Here is a 20695-nt window from a genome sequence, read left to right on the forward strand (position 1 = left end):
CCACTCCTTTCATTTGGCTTAACATTTTTAATATGCATTCCAAGAATGAGGGTTTAGCAAATATTGGACCTTTCCTAGAATGACCTATGGAATCCAAATTGGTTTTCACTCCGAGCTAGAACCCATTTTTTTGTTTCACTTGGCAGTGGCACCCTATGAGACAGTTCACTTTTGTCATCATCCTTCCCTGTCAAGTTTTATTCTCTTTGCAAAGTGTGGCTGAGGAATATGATTAGTCATGATTTCATTTGTTCTGTATTTTCACGGTACTCAAATTTAAGTTCCCTTGCCTTGAATGGCAAATGATTTTGCAACTGAAAACCCCAAACAGTTACGTTATATATAATACATGCAATATATGCGTTACACTAGCTTCTTCAATTCCTTCTACCCGCTGTGTAATGTGCTATGAAATTGAAGCATGCGTATCTGCTTCATCAGGATCTGATAACTCATTGCTTTTGGTATGTCATAGTTTAACATTTTATTTTACAAGACATCTTTTGTTGATTATTTTTGGGGAGAATGGGATATTATTCCCTTGTCTATATCGAGTTTTAAAAAATCTTGTATCTAAAAATAGCTGTTGTTACATAATGCAGATTGCCAGAAATTGAAGCTTTATCTAATAGTTTTACTATTCATGGAAAGGAATCAGCTCCTCTTATGTGCATATTTACTAATCATGCACTTAATATACATTTTCAGAATACTCATTCTAAAGAAAACAGGACTTCAGATCTGTAATATATTTGTTTATAAGGAGAAAAGCCTAGTGTAATTGTACATCCATAATTGATATTGGTGTGCAAACATAATAGTTGTCTCCATTTGATTAATAATGCATTGAAGATTTTCATTTGCTGCTGCTTTATCTTCATATTGGAAAATTGAATCACTTTTATTATCACAGATTCATTATAACTGTTGCAGAGGTGGGTTTCAGCAGGTTCTGACCAGTTCTGGAGAAGTGGTAGCGGAAATTTTGAGTAGTTCGGAGAACCGGTAAATACCACCTCTGATTGGCCCCGCCCCCATCTATTCTCTGCCTCCCGAGTCCCAGCTGATCGGGAGGAAATGGGGATTTTGCAGTAATCTTCCCCTGGATTGGGGAGGGAATGGAGATTTTACAGTATTCTTCCCCTGGAGTGGGGTGAGAATGGAGATTTTACAGTATCCTTCTCCTGCCATGCCCACCAAGCCACGCCCACCAAGCCACACCCACAGAAATTGTAGTAAAAAAAATTTGAAACCCACCACTGAACTGTTGGCTTGTTAAAGGGTAGACAAAATCAATCCCGTAGACATCTCCACTGGTGCCAATGTTGTTGTACCATCTGGCTTTAAAAAAAGAATTAAATATAGAATGTTGTCATATGGCAAAGTGCTAGTCTGTCCAAAAACGTTTCTGGTCTCCACATAAGTTCCAGGGGTATTCTTAGGAAATGAATGGTGTCATCCTGCCCAGAAAAGACAGTAAATCCCCGTCATGGTAGCCATCTTGGGAAACTAGCAGGAATTGAGGGAGAAGCCACACCAGTTAATTAATGAGTCTTTTTGCTAATTGCATCTTAGAAAGCAAACATTTGTGAGCATCCCAACAGCATGCTTTCAAAACTTCAATGTACATACAATGTTTGTTGTGTGTGTTGAAGCCTTTTTACTTCTTTCTAACCTGCGCAACTTTGCAACAAATAGAATTTGTTTTTCAAAGCAGAACCAAAGCAGTCGATTATCACTTGTAATCATTCCCCAGAGGGATGAGTCTTTTGGACTCAAAAGTCCATCTGCTTCTAGCTTCTTTCACCTGAAGAACAGACAAAGTTCCCAAATCACAATGAATTATTCTAATGGTAACTCTGATCGGAATGTATTAAAATATCAAAACTGAAAATAAGGCCAAATCTCAACTATAAATTGTCACTTTAATGAAACTAATAATTTATATAAGTTAATGACAGTAATTTTGTCAGCATAACATCATAAACCAGCGATGGATTTTCATGCCTGGCATTTCGCTAAATATAATATCTTTTTTGGGGGGAGGGGAGAATCTAGTTCTCCTACAAGTTCTTCACTTGAGGTCTAATTGTTCTTGAATAAAATGTCTTTACATTTTATTATTTCTAGGTTTTTGTAAACTCTAAAAGAGCATTATGATATTTTTGCAAAAATTCATAGCAATTATAGCTATACCTATGAATTTAATTTAGCTCAACTAGGGCAAAATAGAGGAATTCATTAAAAGCTATGGGTGTTTGGGATCCAGTTAATCTCATGAATCCGCAGGGAGGCAGTCTTAAAATCTACTAATAAAAAAGTCTAAATATTTCTGAAAGATCAAATACTCCTTCCTGAAAATTTAGATAGAATTATTATAAGTAATTTACTGTGTGAAACATAATAAAATACAAAGAAAATAAGTATTAAAATGTATCATCTTCCTAATAACATATTCAGCATAAGGGATACTTGTAAAATGTCCATCTACAGGTAGAAGAGCAGAAGTCACAAAATTGAATTGGATGCTAGCAAATGTAGCTAAATACTTTGAAATGTCAAAAATATCCAGGTAAATCCTTTAATAAAGTTAATAACTTTAACTTAAATAAAGTTAAAAGGTAACTTAAAATGTAATGGCGAACAAAGTTTACCCAGCAAAGAACCGATTTCATTGCCCTTGATGTAAATGCTAAGGATAGATTTTGCCTAGTCGAAAAATTTATGGAAAGTTTAGTTTATTAAAGAATGTCTTTGACAAAACACTAACACAATTATCTTTTCTGAAGGAGATACAAATAGCCTGAAGATTTATTTGCATAGATCACTTTCAACCAAAACCTAAATGCTTGAACGCAAGCCGTATACTCCACAGAGGGAGAACTGGCCTCTAAACAGAACACAGTCGATGATACGCACTTGGCCATGCCAAGAAGAACACACAAAAAAAACTTTGAAAGCGGACACTCCACAGTGGGATTAAAGTCCCAAATCCAAATAGGAATGCCCTGAAACAATGGAGGCAAAGTTTAACACTGAACACCTGGTGTGCAGCACAGATAAACTGTCCTTTGCTACAGAAAAACAGGCCCTGTTTGATGCAGATTGAATGGCAGACTGTCAGGAGGAAAGAATGAAATGTTATACACAGGTATTAAAATCATCTGATTTGCTCAGAATTCTGGCCATTAAGAAACAAATATACAGGAAAGCCCAATTAGAAAGCAAACACAGTTTTGTTTTTTTTCCCTTACTGGAACTGATTGTCAGTTAGATGTCCAAACAACAGTACATACACAAAATAATCTTTTTGGCTAACTCTAGGTAGAGAAACAGGATCATCTGCACAGAGAAGAAGCAGCTTTCTAGTCACAATCAGTTTGGACTCTTGACTAGCCAGAATAAGCTGGAAGTGACCTTCTAGTCCAATCCCCTGCTCAAGAAGGAGATCCTATACCATTTCAGACAAGTGGCTGTCCAGTCTTTTCTTAAAAAGTCTCCAGTGATGAAGCATTTAAGAATGGTTAAAATTCCGTATGAAGAATGTTGGTTGTGGGATGGATTTGATACTTCTGATCATCACTGGGCAATATTAAAGAAATCGTCATCTGTCAATAACTCTTTCTTGTCTACAAATGTCTTGTCTATATGATCGTTCCTATCACCCATCTCCTCCCACTTATGACTGCATGGCTGTAACTTTGTTGCTTGTATCCTTGTATCCTATAACAATTTATATTGATATTGATTGTTTCCTGATTGCTTATTTGTACCATATGACTATCATTAAGTGTTGTACCTTATGATTCTTGATGAATGTATCTTTTCTTTTATGTACACTGAGGGCATATGCACCAAAGACAAATTCCCTGTGCGTCCAATCACACTTGGCCAATAAAGAATTCTATTCTATTCTAAAACGGATGTGCTCATCTAAGTCACAAAATTTTTGCCGCGTTAAAACCATAAAGCACCTTGAAGATTATAAAAACACAATCTGAATATATGTAACATACTGTATATGAAGTTAAGAAACCATAGGGAATTTGTATGACAGATAAACTAATTGAATAACCATGTTCTAATATTTGTTTTCTATTCAAGGTGCATGAAATCACAAACACATTTTGAGATATCTGGTAATTTTGTTCAGGTTTTAAAATGCTGAATGATTGCAGCATGTCAATTGTGAATCATAAATTAAATAAATTCCAAATTATTTTTCACTATAAATGGTAATAATAGGGTTGGAGGAGGCCAGTATAGCAAAGAGTAGTCAGAATAGCTCTGTTTTGTCAAATGGTAGGACTAATATCTAATAAATATAATTGTAATTTGTGGGGACATAGCAGCTAATTCGTGTGAATGTCTTTAGGTTCAACCAGATAATTTGATTGGTAGCAGATTTTAATATCTCAGGCTGATCAATCCTGTACACAAAAAATAGCTTTGCTTTGTCTGATGCTTTCCAAAAGCCCTAAACATATCTGACAAAGACCAGTGCAAATGTTGTATATAAAATCAGAAGGAGGAAGCAGAGGAAGTACAAATACCTATCACTTCTTTCCTATACACCTAGCCCTGACTATAACTGATGTAAATCTGTAATTTAAATAATCAAACATTTTACTCTTCTTTATCCTATTATCATATAACACTACAGTATACAAAAACCATTTATTTTGAACTGGAATTAAATGCAAGCCTGAAAATAAGGATAACATTCTGTAAGAGTGGGGATTAAAAATTGGCATTGCATGCACTTGCACCAAAGGTTTCTTCCTGGGTGCATCATTCATCCACCCAGTTTGGGATGGTTGACATTGATTGGCACTTGGGTTTAAGGCGGGATTCCCTACTATTCCCACCTGAAGATTTGAACTTGGAGTATCTGAATGAAATACATGATCAGGAGCATTCCAGACAATAAGTATAAAAACAAAATTCAACTCCACAGAAAAAGTTTACCTCCTTGCAGAAATACAGCAAAGACAGCCTTCTCTTGACCAGAAATCAGGAGCATAGAGCAGTCACTAAGTTGTTTCAGTTTTTTAAAATGTTTTGAATATTGAGTTCATTAACATCCACGCAAGGGCAAATGGAAACGTGCATTGCAATAATCATGATGTAAGCTCCACCCTTCTGTATTTGCATAAGGGGTGGAGTCGGCATCATGACACCTGTTGCTTCATTTTGGTATCCTTGTGGGCTACTTGGGATGCATTTACTTACTGCCTCCATACCAATTATTTTGGAACTGATCGCATTTATTCACATGGTTATGAGAACAAATTCAGTCAAACACCTGGAGGATAGTGTTCCATATTATCCTCTTTCTTAAAAAGAATAAAAAGAGAGAGAGAAAACTTATTTGTAGCAATTTCTTTTAGCTTCACGGTTTCCCAGATTATTTTGTTTCTTTATTATTAAACTTGCTGTATTACCAATACAAGAGCGGTGGCTCAGTGGCTAAGACACTGAGCTTGTCGATTGAAAGGTCGGCAGTTCAGCGGTTCAAATCCCTAGTGCCGCATAACGGGGTGAGTTCCTGTTACTTGTCCCAGCTTCTGCCAACCTAGCAGTTCGAAAGCACGTAAAAAATGCAAGTAGAAAAATAGGGACCACATTTGGTGGGAAGGTAACAACGTTCCGTGCGCCTTTGGCGTTTAGTCATGCCGGTCACATGACCACGGAGACGTCTTCGGACAGCACTTGCTCTTCAGCTTTGAAACGGAGATGAGCACCGCCCCCTAGAGTCAGGAACGACTAGCACGTATGTGCGAGGGGAACCTTTACCTTTACCTTTTATTACCAAGTGGCATGGTACCACAGGAAACTAGACTTTTTCTTCCATTCCTAAGTGTCCTCCAGTGCTATATATCTCTTTCCCTACTATGCTTACATTCTGACTTGAAGTTTTTAAGAGTTATGTACCTTTTTTGAGGGGAAGTCAGACTAGGAATGATTTTCTTTCATGCTTTCACTATTCTTCTCTAGGATGCAAGGCTTATGGGGGGAGAGCGGGGTAAATATCATCCTAAATTGTGGAGAGACTTCCAAAATAACCATGGTGTGCCATAGGAATACATAAGAGAATCTGGATTTTGCATTTTCATTGAAAAGATCCAGTCGAAGCTTGGAATACAGCCTTTTTAATTCAAGTTTTAACTCTATCAAAGAGGCAACTCGGTAAAGGAGGGATGGATGGATTTCCAAATGCTGTTCCTAATAATATTAGGAATAAATTTAATGCAGCTTTATTACCCTTTATGAATGTTACAGAGTTACATTGATGTAATTTAGAACGCATTGCATCCTAGGGACATTTGTGTGAAGCTCAGATCTCCTCCTTCCTCTCACACAAAGGCTGGCATTCAGTTCATTTTGGCTATGACAAATTATTTACATCAGAAACGCTGACTCTTTAAAACCTGAGATCGAGGAAATGTTATTTATGCTAAAAGTATTAATTTCTAATAGTTTTTAGTCTCCTGCTTTATTACTTCTTGTCTTGCTCTCATTTCGGATCATTATCCCTTACTACTTCCCAGATGTGTGCCTCTGGCAGCTCAAAGGTTATGATTTTGTGTTTTGATTTTCCTAGACAGTTTGCTGAGTGCAGTGACTGCTCCTGGCATTGTTCCAGCTGGTTGTTTATTTTGTTACTGCTACAGGAAAAATATTCATAAAATATGGTTGCTTTTTTTTTTTTTTAAGTTACCAGTGGAAGAAGTTTAATCTATTCCTTGCCTATTTTTTCTTGATCTTAAAGATTAAGACCTAAATCAAAACAGTCTCCAGTTTTATTTTCAGTAGGGTCTTTTAAAATCTCAGGGTTTTTTGTACAGTATGTTTTCAAATTGCCCTTATTGAATTTTAAGTGTTTGGCCAATCACAAACAATTGGGTAACAAATTTTGAATGTCTCTCTAGGGGCTAAACTCAAGGCTGTGCAGGACATACAACATATAAACTTGTTTTACCACAGAAGAACATCAGTCTGACTTTTAAAAAATTGGCAGAATCATTTGTGTACCTGTTGGAAGCCAGCATTCCAACTCAAATAGTAATATTCCCCAACCTTTCTGGATTAACGTTGATTGGGGAAAAGGTGCATATATAATATAAAATGCAAAGTTGGGAACTGATTTTTTAAAAAGATCCACATATACTAATGTGTATTCATTCATGATCATATCAGGACCTGATTATCAAGTTGGGAAGCTATGTTGACTTATTATTTTGTCTCTTTTCCACATTTCTTGCAAATTCTATAAAAATTATTTATGTTGAACTGTCATGGCCCTGTGGTCCATTTCCCTATTGTTAGGAATTCTTGCCTTATTCAACTCCTAGGCTCAATTTGGCCTTTATAGGGTCTCTCTCTCCCTCCCTCCCTCCCTCCCTCCCTCCCTCCCTCTCTGTGTGTGTCTCTCAATGTCCTCTTTCAGAATCCTCCTGAATTAGAATTTTTGATTAGAACCTTTCATCTCCCTTTTGCCGATTCAGCCTCCATAGCAATTCCGGATACTACTTCTGGATAAGAGCTGAGGTGGCGCAGTGGTTAGAGTGCTGTACTGCAGCTACTTCAGCTGACTGCTAGTTCAGCAGATCAGCAGATCAAATCTCACTGGCTCAAGGTTGACTCAGTCTTCCATCCTTCCGAGGTGGGTAAAATGAGGACCCAGACTGTTGGGGGCAATATGCTATTTAGTATACTGTCGATTGTTGTAAGCCGCCCAGAGTCTTGGAGAGTGGGCGGCATAGAAATATGATATAATAATAATAATAATAATAATAATAATAATAATAATAATACTTCTTTAAGGAAAAATGCACAGTTGTAAAATGGCTAACTTACCATTCTGTTATGTTCATGTCAGGTTTCGTTGCTATCTTAAATAAACTTCATTCTCAAATGCAAAGTCTCTAATGAATCTCTTTTATTTAAGGATAGAAAAACCGACATGCCTGAACTCTTTTGCAGCCAAGATTGGCACCTCCTTCCAAACCCCTCCCTTTCCGTCCTTCAACCCCAATGTCTCATTGGCCACCATGCAGATCCATCTCTTCGTCCCATGCACTTCCTTTTCACAGGAATTTCACCCCTCCCTCTGTTTCCCAAGTAATGCTATCTGCTGAAGAGCCAGGAACTAGGTGAAAGTTCATCCCAGCATTAAAGCAGGTCTTTCTGTGTCCTTCATGATTTCATGTCAGCGCTGAAAGAGATCATAATTTGGAACGCTGACAGTTCACAGAACCTATTGGCATCTTTAATTCAGCTGACGAATGATGACAAGTTAGCTTGGACCTTGTTAGATTTCAGTGCTTTTGTTTACACACACACACACACACACACACACACACACACACACACACTTAAGTGACCTTAATTTATATAGTTGCCATTCATAGCAACCTTTGAGATATTTTTGCAAGCAACCAAAAAAAAAATGCATTTCAGTATTGAAAAACACGGGGTAGTGGTCATAATGATTTGTTTTAATTCCTTTTTGTGTGTTGCGCATAGTAAGAATTTTGTTGTTGTTGTTGTTTAGCCATAACCAGTGGAAGCTGTCAGGCCTGGGCTGGGAAACCGGATAGTGTTCTTTGCCTGTTTCTATTGGACAGTGGACAGAAAGAGTATGAGTGTTGGCTGGCATGTTCCCTGTGTTTTTTCTGTATTTCAAAATCAGTAAAAATGTAGACAATCTCAGGTGAATTTCAAACTGCAGTGTCAGAGAACGTTGATGGTGTGGAATTACCCTAAGCAATAAAAGTCATTCACACAACAATTAAGTTAAAGTCTGCAGCAAAGCAAGCTGATGACTAAAACATCAGGAGAAAGATCAGATGAATAACTTGCTTCAACTCCTGCTCCCACATAATAGATACAGTTCACAGCAGATGACGGCCCAGATTTAGGGTTGTGAGTCTATAGTCATTGAAATGATACAATCTTTCTTGTCCAGATTACCCCAGCTGGATGAAAGAAATAAGACCACTTTACATATATGTTCATATAACTTGGGTTCTTTATTTTTATTATTGCCTGTTTTGAAAAGCATTTTATGCTTATTATTCAGCATAATTACTTTCTGTTTGATTCCTGTGTATAAAGAAGGCATTTAGTGTATAAAAATTATAACAGTTTGCATGACTAAAATAACTAAGTCACTCATGCCTTACTTACCTCTGTCCTGGATTAATGTGAAACAATGCACTATATATATTGAGTTGCCCTTCAAGAGTACTTGGAAGCTAAAGCTGGTCCGGAGTGTCATAGCGCAAATAATTATGGTGAACCTTATTACAAGTATGTAACGTCATTGCTTCCTGAGCAGCGCTGGTTACCAGTGAGGCTGTGTGTGCAATTCAAGGGACTGGTGGTACTTATAAAATCCTTCATTCTCTGGGTTTGGTTATGTCAGATGTAAATGCCTTATTCTCTAATGTGTAAATAGTGTACAGACAGGGTATCAGGGGTTAACTTATTCTTCACTTCTTAATGTATTCATAATTCACCACTCCCACATATAGCTCCACCCATTGTATATATAAGGAGCTACCTACACCCTTTCCCTCGCTTCTATCTGTGAATATTCAGTGAATATAGAATGCCTAATGTAAATAAAAGAATATATAGTTAAATCTTTAACTCTTGCTAATCTTATTGAGTCTGATCCTGAAAATATTGCAACAAACTGGTAGCAGAGGATGGTTAATTGACTCAATAAAAAACTTTAAAATGTCTAAGAAAGATAGGCCCAACACCAGGGCCTACAGCAAAGAAATGGAAACGGAACAAGAAATAATCAACGAATCCACGAATGCAATTTCGAGAGAATCCGAAGAATACACCACTGAAGACGAAGAAATAATTGATGACCAGGAGGAAATCGAAATAGAAAATAACGAACTCAGGTCAGAGATATTAAAACTATTAAAAAGCCAGAAGAATGATGAAAGCCTCATCGCGAACCTCCAAGATATGCTGAAGAACAGCGGAGCAGCGAGAGAGAAAAACATCACCAATGAAAAACCTAAAGATCCAAAAATAGTGAGTGATATGACTGCGGAGAAAATCATTACAAAGAAAAAAAACGATGATCCCGCGTGAAAATTTGAATGGCGGCCATCTTGGTTTCAACCGGCCTCCAAGATGAACGAAGCAGAACCAATCAGCAAGCTCAATTCAAAATTTCTGGCGCGAAAAATGTTATCAGACAACGAAAACGAAAAGGAAGATTCAAACACCTCAGAAGAATCAGAACCAGAAAGTGAGGAAGATCCAACAAAACACCAAATAAAATCAGCGATGAAAACGCTCTTTGCTGCATTTGGGCCAAAACTGAAAATTACTAAAAAGATACCAAAAAAGCGAGCGAGCAAGCCAATGCCTCAAGACCTGCCCGCTCCCATCCTGACTACTAGAGCGCTGACGCCAGAACCCAGAGAGCCCTGCCAATACCGCCCTACGCCGCAGACCGAAGCAAGCACCAACGCTCTCAATAGAAGAGGAAGAACAGCCACCGTCGTCAGAACCCCCAAAGTCGAACCAGAGACCGACTCATCTGAAGAAGAGCAGAGCGAGCAAGCCGCGATGAGGAGAACCTTCCACGACGACGCCGAAGAAGAAATGAGCAACGCGCATGCGCGAAACTACGCTGACGATCCGGGAAGACATGAACTGGAGAGAAGATCATGCAGACTCGTAGCGAGCATCCCCACGCCGTTTTGCAATTTTCTGCATTTACGAGACCACGGACTACCTCAGGTTGTAAGTAATGGACCCAATAATGTCGGAAATTTACCCAGTGACTTCCCAAAACTAAGGGTTGATGGCATTAATTTACAAGAATGGTATCAACAGCTCCAGGTTGTCTTTATGAAGGAAAACTTACTGTTTTTTATCACTAGTCCCCCAAAAAGACCTTGGACACTAAAAATAGATTGTTTACACCATAGAGCTTTTTTCTTAATAATATCTAGTGTGTCTCCTGCAATGTATCACAGCATTAAGCCAAATTTGACTGTTTCAGAAATTATTTAATGCATGTTTAATTTGTTTCACAGTGACAGTGTAGCTACCACCACAAGGATATCTAAAGACTTCTTTTCATCTAGGATAAAACCAGGGGTTTCCATAAGTGAACATTTAATATCTTTGAACAAAATAAGAGCTGAACTGCATTTGAGGGGGGAGGTGATTTCAGACCAAACAATGAAAAGTGTTATTATCAACTCACTTGATCCATCATGGGACAATTTTATGTCACATTTAGACACAATCAATCTAGGGTATTTATCCATAGAAAGTCTATCTAACAAATTGATAACAGAAGATAATTCTAGAAGGAATCGTTCTAACAATCACACAGAACATAAACCATATAGGAAAGTAGCTTTCCAAGAAAAATATAGTGGAACATTTAAATGTCATAATTGTGGATCCAGGGAACACAATAGAAGAGATTGCCCAAAATTCTTAAAAGAAAGATATAGATCAGAATACAGAAACAAATACGATTATAGACAGCCTTCCATAGAAAGGCATAGATATAGGAGCCCACCAAATCACAGAGAGAATAGAGGGGGCAGAGACAATTCAAAGGATAGAAAGTCTGGTTCACTGAATGGATTAAATAAACAAGACAACACTAACACACAACAAAGTGAGAACAATAATTGGCTTATTGATTCTGGAGCAACTAATCACACCACTAATAACAAAAGTATATTGTCTTCATTTGCAGAAGATAAATTTGTAATTAAGGTAGCTAACCAAGAAAAGGTTCAAGTATTAGGTAGAGGAAATGTAACCTTGCCTGGTCTAGGAAAAATAGAGGGGGTATTACTAATACCTGAAATACCTCATAACATATTAAGTGCCATAAAACTAAGCAGAGATTCTGACATTAACATTGTCTTTTCAAAAGGAAAGGCAACTTTGGAAAAGAATAAAATAAATGTAGGCACTGTGGTGACTAAAGGAGGACTACCTTATCTGATAACAAAAGAAAAATGGTTACATAACATTGATTCAAATATGGAAGATTGTATTGAAATAGATGATGAGAATGTTAGCAACAGTGACAATGATGAATGTAAAATATCTCATGATCACACAGATGCACACAACGATAAGAAGCCAAAGATAGGTAAACCAATTCATGATGAGTGTGCTCACATATTGCATAGGAAGTTAGGACATGCCAGTTTTCCTGTAGTGCAAAAAATGACTGAACACGCAGAAGGTGTTAAAATAAAAAATTGTGAAAATTATCTGGAATGCTCAGTATGTAAATCTACAAAACTAAAAACTAGTCCCAGGCCAAGAAAATCTACCAGATCAACTAACAAAATTTTTGATTTAGTACACATGGACTTAGTTGGTCCATTAACTCCATCAATCACTTATAGGAAACGTTACTTCCTGACAATAGTGGACGATTATAGCCGCTATGGATTTGTTTATACATTAAAACACAAAGATGAAACATTTCAAAAATTTAAAGAATTTTACAAACGCATAGAAACACAACACAACATCAAAATAAAACAAATTATGACAGACAGAGGATGCGAATTCATGTCTAAAGAATTCTCACAATGGTTAAAGACAAAGGAATGTTACATTACACATCTAGTCCATTTTCTGCGTTCCAAAACGGGATTGCAGAGAGAAAAAATTCCACATTACAAACCATGATTAGATGCACATTGGAAGATGCTGGCTTAAGCAAACAATTCTGGTCAGAAGCCTTACATTATTCAAATTACACACAAAATAGAACATGGTCCAGCATTGTAAATAAGACACCATATGAAGTGATGTATAATAGAAAACCAAAATTAGCACACATGCATATATTTGGAGTCACAGCAGACGTACACATACCTAAACAATTAAGAAGAAAGGGAGAAAATGTGTCCAGGAGACTCAGATTTATGGGATATGAGACTGGCACTAAAGGATACAGATTCATTGATAGTAACAACAAATTTATAGTCTCCAGAACAGCTGTGTTCCATGAACAAGCTAACTGGTCTAAATTACATCTTAATGAGATATTCCCAAATAAACATGAAGATACAAAATCTCATGAGAAAGGGACTATAGAAAAGCAAAATATCAACAAATATAAAAACAAAACCAAAACTTGGACAAATAGCCAACTCAAAATAAAGACAGACACACTAACAAAAAAGGAAGCAAGATATTTGCATGATAACGATAGTAAACCCGAAAAAATCATTAGAAACACCAGAAATCAAATGCCAAATAAATACAAGGATTATGTAATGCACATGAATGGTGAACCAACAACACCCAATACATACGAGGAAGTGTTAAAACTTCCTCACGAAGAAAAGGAAAAATGGGAATTAGCAATGAAGAAAGAGATGGAAAGTTTACAAGGACTAAATATATTTACACCTGCAAATGCACCTAAAGATAAGACAATTATTGGTACCAGATGGATATATAAAATTAAGAATTTAGAGGGAGGAAATACTCTATACAAAGCTAGATTAGTTGCACAGGGTTATGCACAGAAATATCCGGAGGACTATACTGACACGTATTCCCCCACTGTAAGAACAGAGAGTGTCAAAACAGCTCTAGTGGTAGCATCAGCACTCAATCTTGATGTATTCCAATATGACATACAGACTGCGTACCTACACGCAAAATTAGATAAAGAAATATACGTGAGAGCACCTCATAGTCAATACACAAACAGAAATGAGACTTGGTTGTTAAACAAGAGTTTATACGGGCTAAAACAATCTGGTAAACGGTGGTATGATTGTTTAGTAAAAGTACTTAAGACCATGGACTTCAACGCTACCACTGCTGATAATTGTTTCTTTGTCAAGAGGAGTGATGATTACATTGAATTTGTATTGATTTATGTGGATGACATTTTATACATAGGAAAACATAAAGAAAGAAGAGAAACTTTTGTAACTAAACTAAATGAGCATTTCTCATTGAAATCTTTAGGCAAGGTAAACAAATACCTTGGTGTCCAAATTAATAAGACAAAAAGGGGATTCAAACTTACCCAGAGAGATAAGATCATAGAACTTTTAAATAAATGCAACTTAAACAATGCCAAACCTTGTGATACCCCTATGCAAACTGACTTTCTAAGAAATTCTGATGAATCTTCTCCCGAGTTCAAGGACAATACATTCTATAGATCAATCATAGGTTCACTCCTTTACATATCTAATTGGACTAGACCAGATATCGCTTTACCACTCAATTTATTATCTAGGCATGTCAGCAAACCAACAATGTACCACTGGGAAGCTGTTAAAAGAATTTTAAGATATCTAAAAAGTACACTAGACTTTTGTTTAATGTTAGAGCCTAATGATATTAAAGAACCAAAGCTTACGTGTTATGCAGATGCAGATTGGGCTGGAGACACCTCATGCAGAAAAAGTACATCTGGTTATGTATTTCTCTTAAATGACTGTCCAGTTTACTGGTACACTGGTAAACAAGAACTAGTGGCTACTTCAACGACAGAAGCGGAATATGTTTGTTTATCCAAAGCCGCAAATAACCTTGTATGGTTTAATGATTTAATTTCAGATGTCTGGAAAAAACCTGCTCTGCCCTTTGTTATGCATGAAGACAATAAAGCAGCCATTGAAATATCTAGATCCGATGCCATTGGACAAAGGTCCAGACATATAGATATAAAATTTAAACATGTGAGACAATTATCTCAGGATGGATTTATTAAAGCAGTGCATTGCGACACTTCAGAACAATTAGCTGATATATTGACAAAGCCTTTACCTTCTAAACAGCATAAATATTTAACCTCTAAGTTGTATGTTTTGTATTGTCCTGAATCTGAGTGTAACTGGTGTTGTATAACGAATCGGCATTTAGAGGGGGATTTGTCAGATGTAAATGCCTTATTCTCTAATGTGTAAATAGTGTACAGACAGGGTATCAGGGGTTAACTTATTCTTCACTTCTTAATGTATTCATAATTCACCACTCCCACATATAGCTCCACCCATTGTATATATAAGGAGCTACCTACACCCTTTCCCTCGCTTCTATCTGTGAATATTCAGTGAATATAGAATGCCTAATGTAAATAAAAGAATATATAGTTAAATCTTTAACTCTTGCTAATCTTATTGAGTCTGATCCTGAAAATATTGCAACAGGTTATCATCTGCCTCCTTCTTCTTTCTGATACCTGTACTTGTCTGCAATACTACTGTATCTACTTTATGAAAATGAGGCCCATCCCCTCCAAAATTGTTCATCTCATTGTTTTAAGGAGGTCCTAAAGACCTGGTTCTTTCCCCCAGCTGCTGGCCCAGTTGTAGCCATATGAGTTGTCTGTCTGCCTCCCTCTGTTATTATACAGGTAGTCCTCGACTTAAAACAATTCATTTAGTGTCTGTTCAAAGTTACAACGGACTGAAAAAAGTGACTTAAGACCACTTTTCATACTTGTGACCTTTGTAGCAGGCCCCATGATCACGTGATCAAAATTCAGTGCTTGGCAACTGGTTCATACTTATGACCGTTGTTGTATCCCAAGGTCATGTGATCACCTTTTGCAAACTTTTGACAAGCAAAATCAAAGGGGAAGCCAGATTCACTTAACAACCGTGTGACTAACTTATCAACTGCAGTGATTCACTTAATAACTGTGGCAAGAAAGGCCGTAAAATGCGACAAAACTCCCTTAACAAATGTCTCACTTAACAACAGAAATGTTGGGCTGAATTGTGGTCATAGGTTGAGGACTGTTGAGGACATATTAGTTGGATTTCCGTCACATGCTATGGAAAGCTTCTTTTAAGCATTGTTAAAAGTAGCCTTACACTATTCAGTTACAAATGCAACAGAAAACATGGTTTATTTTTTAAAAAGTCTGCAATTTAAAAAAAAAGAAAAAGAAATAGGGATGATGGTTTATGATCAGTGAAAAAAATTGTTTGCAGCAACCACGATGATATGTAATGTGGCATTAATATCTAAACATATGGCTATAATTTGTATGTCAGTATACATTTTAAAAATATAAATATATAGATAGTACATTTTCTACAAACTGAGTAAACAAGCAGTTAGATTGTAGGGAACAATGTCCCCAGGCATCTCCAAGGAATCTGATTAAATGGGTTCATTTGGGGAAACACAACTTAATTCACTGTTTCTCTTTGTGTGACATTGTTTGGGCCAAACTGTACTAAGATAGAAAAAATTCTAGCCTAATTTATGGAATTTTCATCAGAAAACTGAAACTTAAAGAAATGTAAGTAATGAGTAAATATACAATGTTATTGGTAGATATTATGATAGACTGTGAAGCATATCCAGCAGTGTTACGGATTTTAATTTTTAATATTGATTTTAAAAAATAGCACTTAGCAATAGCATTTAAACGTATATAGTGTTTCACAGTGCTTTACAGCCCTTTCTAAGCAGTTTACAGAGTCAGCATATTGCCCCCAACAATCTGGGTCTTCATATTAACCAAACTCTGAAGGATGGAAGACCGAGTCAACCTTGAGCCTGGTGAGATTTGAACTGCCAAACTGACTGCAATCGGCAGTCAGCAGAAGTAGCCTACAGTACTGCATTCTAACTACTGCGCCACCATAGCTCTAATTATAATGAAATACAGGTACCCTAAAGGAATACAGCCTTCAACAAACCAAAGTTTTCTCCTTTGAATGCAACAGCCTTTTCTATTTTTTTGAAAAATGACTATACTAATGGCCTTTTCTCTTTGCCTGTTGATATGATTCTATGTGACTATCAAATTGCTTGTTAATTCAGAGTGCTGGTTCAAATGTATTTTTTTCTTTCCAAGGCATTGCCCAATGAAAAATATATTTAACTATATGGTAATATTATGGTCATCACTGTTTAGCTATTTTGTGTACTCCTAGTTTGAATATAACTGGACATGCGAGATTTAGCAACTTCACAATTAATGTCACCATGCGGATAAAAAAAATCTATGTCATGTCAATATCCAAACTTTTTAATGAATACTTAGTGAATGTCTATAGGTGATTGTCAACAACTCCTGTGCTAAATTTTCTTGTAACTATTTTCTTAACTGCTTCCTGGCCCAATGAATAGGAAACAATACCACATACATCTGAAGAAGATCAAGAAGATGGTTATAACATTAATAGAAGTTAGCCTATTAAAGTAAAGAGAACCTTGTCTACAATAGACAAGGATAGCAAACCCTATGGACAATTTACTATAATTAGGAAATTGTATTCTCTTCTTGATGCTTGCCATGCAATTTTGCAGGCACAAAAGTTTTAACAAGAGAACAAGAGAAATTGCTTCTGTGGAAGTGTGGAATGTGTACTTTTGCTCCCATACAAATATATGGTGGCAAAAATGCATGTAACAAGATTCAATAGTTGGAACGATGAATTCCATGTAAATGACTAGTAAATGGTAGATGGAGATGACCTTTACTTGAGCAACTAGGAACATTCTGCTGGTTAGTATGTGATATGTGCTTTTTTCCCCCTTTTTGTGGATGTAGGAGCTGTGAAGGACGGAATATTAGATATAGAACATGCAGTAACGTGGTAAGTAAAGATTAATGATTTTCAAATGTTACTACAGTAGATCTTCTGTAGTCCTGAAATTGTTTTCCTCATTCTTCATGTGTAAAGGGTTAATTGAATCACTAAAAAGCCCTTTCTATGGTATGCCTCTACTCTGCAGAAAACTTTAACATTTGGCACGATGTTGAAGAGATACATTAGGAAGTGACTAAACAATATTAAGTTTATATTAGTGAAATATGTAATGTCAAATAATGGCCATATGCAAGCATATTTATGGTCAAAATGTTATTGGTTGTGTACAAGATGCATTAGCTCTCCAGGTTGACAGGGATGTGCTTCCTTCGTTGGGAACAACTGGAGAACTGGTTGGGTAAATAAGGCTGCCTGTGGCTTTGTGGGTTGTGTCCCAGCTGCGAGGCACTTTTGCTTCACCAGGACATTGAGGAGACCAACCAGACTAATTCATACCAGTCAAGAGAAACACCATGGTTCTGCAGAAGAGAAATGAAAGACACATTGTCACAGCTGCTGATGGGATTTAAATTGTTGCTTGGGGTTAGTTCGTTGTTGCTGGATCACCCCTGCTGGGAAACTGAGATTACACCTTAATTGAAGCTCTTGTTTATAGGCTGAAGTTTGTCAACTTTTGCCTTTTTTTTTTTCCTGTTTAATGTTGTTCTTAGGGTAGGTCTTATCTTATGGCTATGATACTGAAAACATTTATCTGCAAAATAAAGATTTGCAGATAACTCTCCCAAATGTCAGAAGCATGCAAAAATCCTAGAAGACTGGAAATTGACCTTCAGTACCAGAACTACATAGAGACAAGCTGGCCTATACTTTTTGTCCAAGTTTTAAGGCTTCGGAGATCCACAGTTAATCAAACCAAAGAAACAAAAAATGTTATAAATTGCCCTAAAATTATACCAATGAAGTTAAAAATGGCTATCTCCACATAGGATTAAAAATAACAGGACAATTGTCCAAGAAGTGCTTTTCCAGAAGGCAACTGGATTTTCTTGGCTTTTTCTTTGAAAATGTTTTGCTTCTCATCCAAGAAGCTTCTTCAGTTCTGAATTCTTGAATGAGAAGCAAAACGGTTTCAAGGAAAAAGCCAAGAAAATCCAGCTGCCTTTTGGAAAAGCACCTTTGGGACAACCATGACCTGGATGATTGAGAATCTCCATTGACAACAGGACAATTCAAATTCAAAATTACTTAATTCAAAATACAAGTTTGGAACATACTTGATATGCAGCAGTATTTCCGTAGCAGCTGCCATTCTATTAACTATTTCTTCAATAGTTCATATTATTATCTGACTATGGAAGAATCTATTATGCGAGGTTGCCCTAAGACCATGATGGCGAACCTATGGCACGCATGCCACAGGTGGCACACGTAGCCATATCAGTGGCCACGCGAGCTCATTTTCGGGGCTTCTGGGCCCACCAGAAGTAGGGAAACAGGCTGTTTCCTGCCTCTGTAGGGCCTCGGGGGGTGGTGGGGAAGGCCTGTTTTTTGCTGTCCCCAGCCTGCAGAGTATCTCTAAGAGTCTGGGAAGGATGAAAACAGCCTTCCCCACTCCCCTTTCAAAGTTGCTTTACAGTACAGATATTGATTTATTAGGTCCTAAATCAGTGGTGGGCTGCTGCCAGTCTGGGAAGGATGAAAACAGCCTTCCCCACTCCCCCCAGAGGCCCCCCCAGAGGCCAGAAATGGCCTGTTTGCCAACTTCCGGTGGGACCAGAAGGCCCATTTGTTACTGTCCCCAGCCTCTCTAAGAGTCTGGGAAGGATGAAAACAGCCTTCCCCACCCCCCAGAGGCCCCCCCAGAGGCCAGAAATGGCCTGTTTGCCAACTTCCGGTGGGACCAGAAGGCCCATTTGTTACTGTCCCCAGCCTCTCTAAGAGTTTGGGGAGGACAAAAACGGCCTTCCCCACCCCCCCAGGAGGCCCTCCGGAGGCCAAAAACGGCCCGTTTTTGCATAGAATTATGGGTGTGGTCACGCACGTGGCAAAAAGATTAGCCATCACTGCCCTAGGACTAACCAGTCAATTTGTTGCTGCTTAACGGCTTTATCACTTGAAGTATACTCAAGTAACATGAATGAAGCTTATTGTCCATAAATTGGACTGATTACCTATTTGTTTCAAAGTTGCTTTACAGTACAGATATTGATTTATTAGGCCCTAAATCAGTGGTGGGCTGCTGCCAGTTGTAACAACCAGTTCGCCCAGCACCAAAAATGTGGGCGCACACGTGTGCCCGCTCACTTTGCTCATGCATGGACCTTCCACACATGCATGCGGCTTTAAGAACATGGCGATATAGGACGGGATAATGCGGGTCGCAACTACCAGTTCATCCAAACTGGCAGCAGCCCACCTCTGCCCTAATTTATTGTGGGGTCACATGTTCCAATTTTTCCTCTGAGATCTCTGGAGGAGGGTTCACTTTGGAACAATGACCCTTTTTGTGGCACTCTCATTATGAAGCGTTCAGCCCTCCAGAAATTTTGCTTTGTCCATTGCTTTAAAAATGCTCCTTACCTCAGCTTCCAGATCTTTTTGAGGTGGTTTGAGGAAAGCTTTGAGTTTCCTAATTTGTTGCGTATTTCATGACTGTATTTTAGGAATAACTGAACTTGAGTATTATGTAGATTCTAAGTATTGCTCTCTATTACTTGCCCTACATCTTCTGCTTTCATCTGTAAACACTCTAGTATTAAAAACAGTCTATAAAAAGATAAGATTCTATGCCCCTGGGATAAGTGAGAAATACTAAGCAGAATTTGCAGAAAGAGCTTTATATCCTCCTTTTTGTTTTGTTTTCTTTTGTTTTCTTTTTTTTTAAATATGTTAACAATTCATAATTGCACACTATTTTAAAAAGTATTTATTTTACAATTTATAAATTAAAATATACTAAATAATCCATTTGTTAATCATTAGGCAGTCCCAAATAATTTCTCATTTATAAACTTGTTTAATTAAAGCTTGATTTTAGGGGTTTACTATGATACCTAAAGCATAGCCCAAGCTGCTGTTCTAGATCATTCTTCTAAGCAGCAACGGTGGAGTAAAGAGAAACAAATCTG

At 37.4% G+C, this 20695-nt stretch overlaps 1 protein-coding gene across 4 annotated transcripts in view; it reads left to right on the forward strand.

Moving 5' to 3' along the window:
• Positions 1-20695, forward strand: part of ADAMTSL1 (ADAMTS like 1) — a 489535-nt gene that overhangs the window by 271369 nt on the left and 197471 nt on the right. For all 4 annotated transcript variants that reach the window (XM_087886305.1, XM_034410498.3, XM_087886306.1 and 1 more), the window contains one exon: positions 17567-17612. In XM_087886305.1, the coding sequence (XP_087742431.1) occupies positions 17567-17612 (46 nt within the window). The remainder of the gene's footprint in view (positions 1-17566; positions 17613-20695) is intronic.

The sequence above is a fragment of the Pantherophis guttatus genome, chromosome 2 (genome assembly GCF_059756535.1).
Source record: "Pantherophis guttatus breed Tessera chromosome 2, ASM5975653v1, whole genome shotgun sequence".
Lineage (NCBI taxonomy): Eukaryota > Metazoa > Chordata > Lepidosauria > Squamata > Colubridae > Pantherophis > Pantherophis guttatus.